The following is an 11,482-nucleotide window of genomic DNA, read 5'->3' as shown; positions in this document are numbered from 1 at the left end:
CTCGAGTCTTACATTCTACCACCCTTCGAAATTTCGAACTTACCTCAGTTCAAACAAATCACCGTACTTGTGTTTTCCCTCCACGTCTTTCCAAGTTGTCTCTCTAGGTGCGATCTTGCCTTTGAATTTGCATGTAACAATAGGCAAACACGGGTGAATTTAGCAATGAAATCAATCTAACGTAGGTTTCTAGGAGCTAGAGAGAGGTTTTCACATTGGAGATCAAAGTGATAAAATCAATGGCGAAGCTACAGAGTATTCGTGGCCGAGGAATCACACAAGCGATAACAACTTAAACATGAGGGCTAACAACTTGGGTTCGCCATATGATAACAACTTAAGCACATATGATACCAAAATTTTGATTAAAACTTATGTGGATGAACATGACCTAACTAAATCGAATAAATGATACTTATACGGTTTCGGTCATGTGCAGCACCTCTTTGTTATTCAACTAATATGCAACTCTTTTGATATAGATAGTTATGATTTAAAAACCGACCAACCGTCCACATTAATGATGATGGACATGGGCATAGTGAAAAGAGATTGGAGAGATTGTGAATATGAAATTTTTCTGCGTGAGAATTGATGTTTCTTCTTCTTCTTATTTTTTTTTTTTGTTTCCTTTTGTGTTTCTTGTATTATATGATATGAAAGGAACAAGCAAAGCATCTTATCAACATCACAAAAAATTATGCCCCAAGTGGTGATTCTACAACACTATTCCTTTTCCACATCGGACAAAGCGCACCCTATTCTATTCGTGAGACGAGGGATCCCCATGACTTTCTAAGCAATTTTCTTTTGGTTTCCACTTTTCCTTTTTCTGATTTATTTCGATTCGGACTAGTTTTAGGAAATTGCTAGGAAAGTCATGGGGATCCCTTGTCTCGCAAATAGAACCGGGTGCGCTTTGTCCGACGCGTGAAGGGAATAGTGTCGTAGAATCACCACTTGGGGCATAATTTTTGGTGATGTTGATAAGATTGCGTTGCTCGTTCCTTTTCATGTCATATAATATAAATACAAAAGGAAACAAAAAAGAAGAAGAAACATCAATTCTCATGTGGAAAAATTTCATATTCACAATCTCTCCTATCTCTTTTGACTACGCCCATGTCCATCATCATTAATCTGGATGGTTGGTTGATTTTCAAATCATAACTATCCGTATCAACGGTGATGCATATTAGTTGAATAACAAAGATGTGTTGCACATGACCGATACAGTATAAGTATCTCATTTATCTACCAAGATTTTCTACTTTTCATTTTTTCCTATCACTCTAATAACCTCGCCCATACTAGTTAGACCATTCAATTTAACTCACTTTGAGTTAAGCGAGTAAGTGGACTAGTAACCTTAAAGAACTTTTCTACAAATCTCCTATAATAGCTAATAATCCCAATAAAACTTGTCACTTTTGTAATACCAATAGAGCAATCCCACTCAATCACTGCTTCAACTTTCTTTGGGTAAATTCAAATACATAGCATAAGAACTCCATATGATCTATGTTTAAGCAATTTTGCTCGCATAATCAGGCAATATTTTGGCGTGACAGGATTCCAAGATTTAAGTAATTTGTTGGTGGGACCGCCTATGTGGGTCCTATCAAGCAAATAACATAAACAAGCAAAGAGAACAAAAAGAAAGAAAAGTCAAAATGGAAACAGAAAAAAGACAAAACAAAGAAGAAGAGAAATGGGGGCTGTCTTCCTGCGTGCCCACAGTGGTCAAGAGAGAAAAGAGCGGCGCGCCTTTGCAATTCCGATTCGAAGGCCAAACATTATTGAAATTAGCTCAAATTTGAATGTATCGTTCATGAAACCGAAGGCTACGAGTTGATCGATTTTGTTCGATGATATTCTTCTCTGAATTCTCCAATGGCAATTAGGATTTTTTTGCCCCATTTGTTTTGTTCTACCTTTATGGTGTTGAAATTCTCTTGTATTATTGATGTTAAGTCTTTAGTGTGTGACCAGAGATAAACTCCTTTGCATATCGTACTATTTTTTATGATTAGCGAAAGTTTTGAGCAGTCTGTTTTTCCAATTTTGGATTTTCCATCTTGGTATGTTGTTTCATTGGCATTCGGGTATCATAGTCACTTGTTGTGAGGTCGTATTGCTGGATATTGCTGAATATATTGTTGGTTATTACTGAGGCTAAGTCGACTGTGGTCGGTTTAGTTTCGGGGGAGATATTGATATTGGATTATCTTAATTTGTGGCGAATTGCTGCCCGTTTCTCTCAACAAAGTAATACCTCAATTTCGAGTAGTTTGGTGTTGTAGGTAATACCTTCACTTGCGTCGTCCACTGTTGTATTTTTTTATTTTATTTTTTTTGCATGGTTTATCATTTTTTATAGGATAATTAAATACTAAATCGCTCATTCATCTAACAGTTTGACCTAAAATAATTAACAATGGTCCCACAAGAATCTCAGCATGAGGTATCCCTATTTGTCTCCGTAATTACAATAATTGACGGTGGTCCCATAAATATCGCACATTGTGTCAACGATTATGGCGCTCATTTACTCACAATTTTTCACTGTGATATGTAGTCGCTCTATCACTCTCGATTCAGTTTCGTCAGCGATTGTTATGCCTGTTAAGGCACGTCTTTTGGTAGTTCCCAATCCCTAGCCAATCACGTCTTTTGGCAATTGCCAGTCCCTGTCGTTGGCCAAAATGAATTAGACCATGTTGATTTGTCCATGGCTGAAGAAGTGATACTAGTAGCACTAAGGTTCGTTTTTAGAAAATTAGTTAGCACTTCATTTCCTTGATCAATCCTCTTCTACTTTCTTAGATGCTTTTTATCCCATTTTCCATCGTGACTATAGTTCTAACTCAAATGTGTGCGACAAACTATAGTTTCATTTGCTAAGTTAGTGATAGATTTGGGTGAGACTAGAGCTCCGTCCGTTTTGCGGAAAGTAACTTTTCAAAAAATATTTTTCAAATTTTCTGGCATTTGGGGATGGAAAAAAGCTAGTCCCGAAAAACATTTTCCCTATGTGAAAAAAACTCCTTGAAAAGTGAGGAAAATATTTAACCTCGAAAAGCACGAACACCTCCACCTCGTAGAAACCTTAAGCCCGAACCTTCCTCTCTCTCTCTCTCTCTCTCTCTCTCTCTCTCTCTCTCATTCTTGTTCGCGAGAACATGAAGCGTGACGACGCCATTGCCCTAGAACATGAAGCAACGACAATGCCAGCGACGACCTTGATGAAAACACACATCAACAGCTCCCTGCTCTACGAGTTTGACGCCGACCGCCGTCCGGTCGCCTGGAACTTCAGTCAGAAGCATTACCGTGGCGACTCCGCCTAGAAGCATTTTCATCTGCGGTGCCCACCTTTCAGATTGTTTTTTCTCCTCCGTTTCTTTTTCTCTCTCCTCTCCCTCATGGCGTCAAAGAACAGCTCAATGAATGGAGAATATTTTTCTCAAAAGGGAAGCCATAAAGGAAAAGCAAAGGGCTTTCTTTCCGGAAACCAATCAATCCATCTGGCCTACAACCAGGATGGTTTGAAATCGTTGTCATAAAAAATCATCTCTTGTTGACTCAAATTAATCGGCAATTTTAATTAACATTAATGGAAGATTTGTGTCCATAAGATATCTAATTAGCACAGAAAATGTGATCTTTAATGAAGATAAGACCTAATAATATTCACCGTTGACCCACAAAAAGGAAAGTCATGGTACCTTGGTATAAAGAACATGGCGAGACGATCAAGTGGTGAGCAGACTACCTCAAACAAAGGACCAAATCTTCGGCAACTCATTGCTCGTTGTTAACCTCCTCTCTTCCTTGATCCCAATGGCTTCTTCTTCTTCCAATCCCAGAAAGAGTTACCACGTCTTCTTGAGTTTCAGAGGCCCAGATGTCCGCAATTACTTCCTTGGTCATCTTTACACAGCTCTAGACGGGGCGGGAATAAACACTTACAAGGACGACGAAGAACTAAGGAAGGGAGAGCGAATATCAACTGAGCTCGTGAAGGCGATTCAGGAATCGCACATCGCGATCGTCGTTTTCTCCAAGAACTACGCCTCGTCGACGTGGTGTTTGGAAGAGTTGGCGGAGATCATGGAGCACAAGGAGCAAGGAGACCTCATGGTCTTTCCGGTGTTTTACAAAGTGGATCCTCGTGAAGTGAGAACACCGAGAGAGGGTTACTTAGAAGCTATGGCTAAGCATGAGGGCAAGTTCGGGAAGGATTCGGAGGGAGTAAGGAGATGGAAGAATGCTCTTTCCGAGGCTGGTAGCTTGTCCGGGTGGCATTTTACTGATGGGTATGGCAGAGCACTTCTACTTTCAATTAGTCTTAGTCTTTTCATACTTTGCTCTGAGGTTTGGGATCCTATGATGATAGGGGGCAAGTCTTTTCATACTTAACATGATCAAACACTCGCACAGCACAGAGCACACTTAAGAAGCACAAGAACTAGAGCACCAACAGGTGCGAGCCGTTCGTCTTCTCCAAGCCTCCGCTAATTTTTGAAACGCTGCTACCCGAGTGCCCACGTCCCCACGCCGCTCCAGCCACTTCACTGCAGCTCCTCTCCGTCTCTCCGTGTCAAGCGGCTTTGACGAATCTAGGCCTGCGACCATAGATCTAGGGTGTCATCCCCGGTTCGATGGGACAAAAACAGAGAAAGAGAGTTGTGAGAACAGCTAGGTCATGCGAAGGTGACCGATGCGGAATGATGGCAGGGGCACGGCGATGGGGGGAGCGCAATGAGGGCGGCCGTGGGGCCAGTGGTGAAGGCAGAGCGGAGCATGTTCTTTCCTCACTTTGTCTCAGGGTCAGTTATTCCAAATTTGTAGAACAACTCTCTACCTCCTTCTATATACACGGGGCATCTTGCTAGTTGAACATATTTTAACATTCATCTCCAAATGTATTGTAGACAAGTTTCTTGCTTAGTGATTCTCTTTGGATACGTAATCATTTCTATGGATTGCTCTAAAAGCAATTTCTAACTTGTCAGATATGAAGCGGGGCTTATACAGCATATCGTAAAGGAGATCTCAACTCAACTAGATCGAGTGCCACTAGATGTAGCCAAATATCCAGTTGGGATAGATTCCCGAGTACAGAGGCTTAGAACAATCTTAAATCTACGGTCAAAGGATGATGTTCTTATGGTAGGATTATGGGGACAAGGAGGTGTAGGGAAGACAACCCTTGCTAAAGCCATTTATAATGCTGTGTTTAGAGAGTTTCAAGGTTCGAGTTTCTCAGAACGTGTTAGAGAAAATAGCAAAAGTCCCAATGGTATGGTTGCTTTGCAAGAAAAATTGCTATCGGAGGTATTATTGGGGAAGACCTTTACAGTTTATAGTGTTGCAAGAGGAAGTTGTTTGATTCAAGATAGACTCCATAATAAAAAAGTTCTCATTATCCTCGATGATGTTGATGATGCATGGCAGCTAGATGCTTTAGCTGGAAATTGCCAATGGTTCGGCAATGGAAGTAGGATAATTATCACAACAAGAGATAAGCATATTCTAGTTTCTCATGGGGTAAATCGGGATCATATGTATGAAGTTGAAGCTCTTGACAATAGTGCAGCTCTTGAACTTTTTAGAAAGCATGCTTTTCAAGGAAATCAAGAAATAGAAATAAGCAGCAAGCTTGTTGACAGGGTTTTACATTATGCCGAAGGCCTTCCTTTGGCTCTTGAAGTGTTGGGTTCTTCCTTGCGTGGTAGAGGAGAAAATGAATGGAAAAATACCCTACAAAAACTTGCCAAAAGTCCCGACAAAAAAATCAATGACGTGCTAAAGGTAAGTTATGATGGATTGGAGAACTATGCAAAGGAGATTTTTCTCGACATTGCTTGTTTCTTCAAAGGAAGAGACGCAGAGTACATTAAGAAAGTTCTTGATAGTTGTGATTTTCACACGATTATTGGGTTAAGCATTCTCATTGAGCGCTCCTTGATTAGGGAAGAGCAAGGGACCTTACAAATGCATGACTTAATACAATCAATGGGTATGGATATCGTTAAAGAAGAATGTCGAGATGATCCCGAAAAACGCAGTAGGTTATGGCTTTATGATGATGTTCTTGATGTTCTACTAGGAGATGTGGTAAGGCTTGTTACTGTATATATTATGTTCTTAGCTTTGACTTTGTTTACTGTAATTACAAAGTAAATCTGATTATATTCGAACAAATATACAGGGAACAGATTCGATAAAAGCCATAGTGTTGAAGCTACCAAAGCCAAAAGTGAAGTATATTGGTCCAAATGCTTTCACAAACATGAGAAAATTGAGGTTGCTCATCTTGCAGAATGTAGTGAACTCTTTTTCTGGTCCCATCCATCTCCCTAATGAGTTAAGGTGGTTTGAATGGCCTCAATGTGCCTCGATTCCAGAATTTAGAGATGGTCCAAAGAAGTTAGTTGGACTTGATCTATCGAACACCAACATCGCAGGAGTGCTGAAACAATTTAAGGTGCGCATCTACTCGGTTCTCTCTTCTTCTTCTTTTCACTTTTTAAAGCTATATATATATGAAATCTTACCATGTTTATATTGTCCTTAGGAAAGAATCCACAATGATTTAATACTTTATAAATATTAAAGCATCAAATGTAGGCTGTCAATCTATATGTACGTCAACTGCTTTTCTAATCAAGCCCATGTTTTTTAAATTTTTCTAAGCATGTAACTGTACTTACATAAATTGTATAATTAAGCCTGTCCAGCATTAAATCCAGCCTACGTAGCCATTGGAGATTGCCAAAGTGTGATGTTGATTGAATATTGCTTGCGTGGATATCCCCATGGATAGTGAATGGTGGGAGATGGCGTAAGCTGTGTTTGACTAGCTTCCGCTTTAAGCTAATTCTAAGAGTGCCGATGTATGTGCACTACTTAATCCACATCCCATACGGGGTTGTTCAATGGCCACTTTAGCTAGATTTGACACTAGAGAGACTTGATTACACAATTTTTGTAAATATGACTCAATTATAAAATAAAAACTATGGGAATTACAAAAAATAATTGCAGGGATAAAAGTAAAAAAAAAATCATAAACATATGAAAAAAGCCAAAATTGAGCTCAAACCATCATGACTTTGAGCTGAAAATTGACACAAAAACTCCTTAGTATGTAATTTAACATTTCAATGCCGAATGTGCTAAGATATATCATGAAAATTTTTATTTGATTTGTATGTTTTTCACATATAGTTTGTAGTAGTCTAAATGTTTTAAAAGATCCTTCCATACAGAGAATTGGGAAGCCACGTCTTCATAACTCTTTCGATTGTAATAGTTTTATCTCCTTTGCTTGTTAAGTTTCAAGTAGTGCACTAGATAAAATATTAGAATGTCGTAATGAAATTTAACAAATTCGAAGAGAATCAGCAATTCTATCAATGTTATTGAGCTTGCTCCATCTCATTTTATAAAATTTAAAAAATGCTATATTTGTAATGAAGTACAGACAAACTTTTAGAGAAAAATTCATAGTTCTGTTTTAATTAGTTAAACCCAATTCGAGAGATGTAATAGCATCATATGTTATGAAAATTTCTAGCATAACCGTGCGTGAAAGCACAATATACTGTTTCATGCTAGTAATTTCTTACAAGCGTTGTAAATTTCAAAAGCATTCGTAACAAAATTTTGACCGGTAACTTATTTTGCATGTGGCATGTTAGTAAGTTACCAATAGTTTTATGGAAATACCAATATTTATTTAGCCTGGAAATGTGCTAGTAAGTCACCAAAACTTTTGTGGAAGTACCAACAATAATTCCATTATTATAGAGTACAAACTAATTTTTGTAAACAACCAGTTTTTCTTGTGCAACTTACCAATGTATTAAAATAAATATTTTTTTAAAAAAAAGTTACCAGCTCCTATTTGAGTCTATTTACTAACTCTGATTTGATTGTATTGAAATTGCCAATTATTTCAAGAACTTATCGATATTCATTTGCTACAGTTAAAATCGTACTAAAGTTAGATTTTCCAGCTTCTCACGGGGTAGGTTACCATCAAGTTCTAATTTTTCTAACCATTATTTGATTCCGTTGATGACGTTTATTTAATTGTTTCGAGATCACTTCCAAATTTAATAATTTACCCACATTTAATTTGCAGATGTTGTCAGCATGTTAAAGTTCCCAACCCTTACAAAATTACCGAATCCTCATGTCAGTCCATTTACCAATGTTCATTTGCTTGTTACTTAAACAAGTTGGAACGTTCCCCGAGAAAATGTGGTAAATTATTGTAATGATATTAGTAATATTCAATAGAATCGGTAATTTCATATAAGAGTAGTAATGTTAACATGCTAGTAAACTTTCCAATTTAACGTTGGTAAACTATTGAAACATTGGGTACTTCTTAAACAATTCAAATAAGAGTCAGAAAATTTTGGATATGGGTTATTAACCTTTTCTAGTTGGTGTGTTGTCACAAATGTCAGTAAATTATTGGAATGGCCGGTACTTTTGAATCTATCAAATAAATATTGATAAATAACTCAAAAATTCGTTGGTAGTTTCATGTTAGAGTTCTTATATTAGCTCCGAATATAATTGTTGGTAAATTATTGTATTAGTTGGTAATTTTGGAAATAGTAGGTAATTTAGTATAAGAGTTAGTTTAACTCGTCGATAACTTCAACAGATAAATATGCAAAACTATAGAAACGACTTTAATTTCTACAAACGATCTAAGAAACGTTGGTAAATAATTTCAATCTTAGTGAGGTAGGAAACCCCATTACAATGAATAGGAAGAACGAAACTTAGGTAATCCAGTGAAGGGGCAGAGAGACAGACAAAGTTAAAATAATAAGGGACAACACCAAGGAATAAAACCTCATTTAATAAATTAAATGTGTTTACAATGAGGGACCAAGAGGTTGTTTAGAGCTAGGAGGCGAGGATAACTTTGAATAACATCCAAGCAAATGAAATACAACCTACCTAAAATAAGAAATTTCAAATAATAGATCAAGAAAATATGTTATATCTATACAATTCAAATCACAAGAGAGGATCCTGAAATCTTCCAAATACGGATTCGAAGTACTTCCAATATCAAAATAATTTGAAAATTCGAAAAATGTTAAAAATTTTCCACGTTAATGCGAGCAACGTCACGTTAGTGCCAACCAACCAGTCAAATGAACTGAATTGACACAATTGCAAAATATTTATGATTGAATTGGCAACAAAAAAAAAAAAGTTCAAGACTGTATTGACACAATTACAATATGTTTATGACTTTTTTTGGTAATTTTCTTTATAGTAAACTTTGAGCTCTTACACTGCACCAACGTATATGTAGCTAAAACACAAAAGCTAATCAAGACGGCTTGGACTCTATTATTGTCCATTTTTTGGTTATATCAATGATCATCTAGGCGTACAAAATAAGCCATTTTTAAAAAAACAATCAACCAACCACCACTTCCTAGCTCCGTTTGTTTCACGAAAAGCGAGTTATTTGGAATTTTTTTTTTCTGAAAATAATCACATGTATCGCTTGAAATAACTAGTAATATTATTATTAAAAAAAATTACTTAGACGATGAAAATATTTTTCGCTCATTCATTTTTATAAGAGATATAAGCGATTAATTTTTGAAAAAAAATTCCAAATTACTTACTTTTTACGAAACATACGGAGTCTAAGTGATGATTAGAAGAGATTCCCGACCTTCCACCGCCTCCGTGGGATCTGCAGACGGTTGGTTGTGAATCCCTACATAAGATTCCAGATGTTGGCTTAAATTCATGATACGAATTAGTTGGCAAAGGATTGACCGTCGCTCATGTGCTCCCGGTTGTGGTTACACTCTCTTTTTCTCTCCGAATCGCAAGTACCGTTTCTGTACGTAAATGGAGTGGAAGTGGCCACGCCACTCTAGCGCGTGGTGAAGTTCCGATCATTGTTCTTTTTATTTTCTCTCTTTTGACGAATTCATTGTTCTTGCAGTGCTTTGTAAAATTGAAATTCGTTAACCTCAGCATGTGCCCGTCGCTGGTTTGTATGCCGGACCTCTCTTGTACTCCAACTCTCGAGGAATTGGATCTCTCCGGTTGCGAAAACTTGGAGCGTGCCCATGAATCAGTTGCATATCATGGAAAGTTACGGAAGTTAGATTTAGGTGGGTGCCCTAAATTGCAAAGATTCCCTGATATTCCAAATAAAAACAAAAGCTTGCGAGAAGTTTATTTACAACGGACTTCGATTGAGGAACTGCCCGCATCAATAGGAAATCTGGTCTCTCTCGAGGAAATGCATCTAAGTCATTGCGAGAAACCGACGATCCTTCCATCTAGTATTTATAGATTGCAAAATCTTCTCAATCTAAGGCTTAATGGCTGCTCAAAGCTAATTAAGTTTCCGAAGGTGGAGGAGGATTCGAGTGATCCTCATACAAAGACGGGATTTCCTATGTTGTCGCAGTTGGACCTTGACCGGTGCCATCTCCCAGAAGTAGAGTTCTTGGAGAATTTTTCGTGTTTTCCCTGCTTAGAATCTTTGTATTTGTCGGGAAACAATTTCACTAACGTTCCAACATGCGAGAAACTATATTACTTGGAACATTTGTATATTTCTCATTGTGAACAGCTACAAGAGATCCCCAAGGTTCCAGGGCAATTAAGAGAACTGAAGGCGACCAGTTGTGAATCTCTGAGTAGGATTCCCTCCAACATATTTGACGTGGAGATCGTTGAATTATGTTCATGTCTTGAATTGGTCCGTAATGGGTTGTCCGTGAATGATTGGTTCAAGCTTGAAGAGGTTAGGCACACTCCCCATCTCTTGTATATTGCTAATGCTGAAAATTTTGGATTGGTGCGCTAATTAATAAAAACGAACACATAGAAAGTGAGTCTGCATGTATATGTGGTGGAGGTTGCTATAAGGCCAAACAAAGGATGTTCTCTTTATTTATGGAACCCTAGTTCGCTGTCGACTTACAAGGATCATTCAATGAAAAACCTCAACAATACATGTTCATCCAGTTAAAAAATCGTAAACAATACATGTCTTGTTTCCACCAATTAAGTGAAGAAATTCTTTGTAATGCTATTGCTAACTGTATCTAGACTCTAGGACTACCCACTTATATCATTGAAACTCCTCTTTTTAGGTGCCGATTTAGAAAAAACTATCTAACCGTCTACATTTATTTTACAGAAATTTCATGGCAAAACACATCACCAAGTTGTTCTACCTGGAGGAGAGATGCCAAAATGGTTGCTCCCTAATAAAGAAGGTTATATATCTTTCACGGCTTCAAAGGACTTGTATAAGAAGTTCTTGGGAGTGGTTTTCTGTATTGTATTCCGAACAGAAGGAAAGGGGGTTTGCAACTTTCGGCTCGACGCATCTGTTAATGGTAGACAAGGTATGGATTATGGTGATATTCTCAATTCACCTAATTTGGATCATGTGTGTCTT

The 11,482-nt window shown here is 37.6% G+C and overlaps 1 protein-coding gene across 1 annotated transcript in view; it reads left to right on the top strand.

Annotated features, from left to right (window-relative positions):
* The first annotated feature begins 3,784 nt into the window (after positions 1-3,784).
* LOC125316610 (TMV resistance protein N-like) overlaps positions 3,785-11,482 on the top strand; it is a 9,953-nt gene continuing 2,255 nt past the window's right edge. The window contains exons 1-5 of the mRNA XM_048285398.1: positions 3,785-4,319; positions 5,019-6,123; positions 6,218-6,493; positions 10,007-10,819; positions 11,219-11,482. The exon at positions 11,219-11,482 is cut by the window's right edge and continues 360 nt beyond it. Coding sequence (XP_048141355.1) covers positions 3,844-4,319; positions 5,019-6,123; positions 6,218-6,493; positions 10,007-10,819; positions 11,219-11,482 — 2,934 coding nt within the window. The 5' untranslated portion in view covers positions 3,785-3,843. The remainder of the gene's footprint in view (positions 4,320-5,018; positions 6,124-6,217; positions 6,494-10,006; positions 10,820-11,218) is intronic.

This window comes from Rhodamnia argentea, chromosome 1 (genome assembly GCF_020921035.1).
Source record: "Rhodamnia argentea isolate NSW1041297 chromosome 1, ASM2092103v1, whole genome shotgun sequence".
NCBI classification, from domain to species: domain Eukaryota; kingdom Viridiplantae; phylum Streptophyta; class Magnoliopsida; order Myrtales; family Myrtaceae; genus Rhodamnia; species Rhodamnia argentea.
This window is presented reverse-complemented; position numbering and strand designations above follow the sequence as displayed.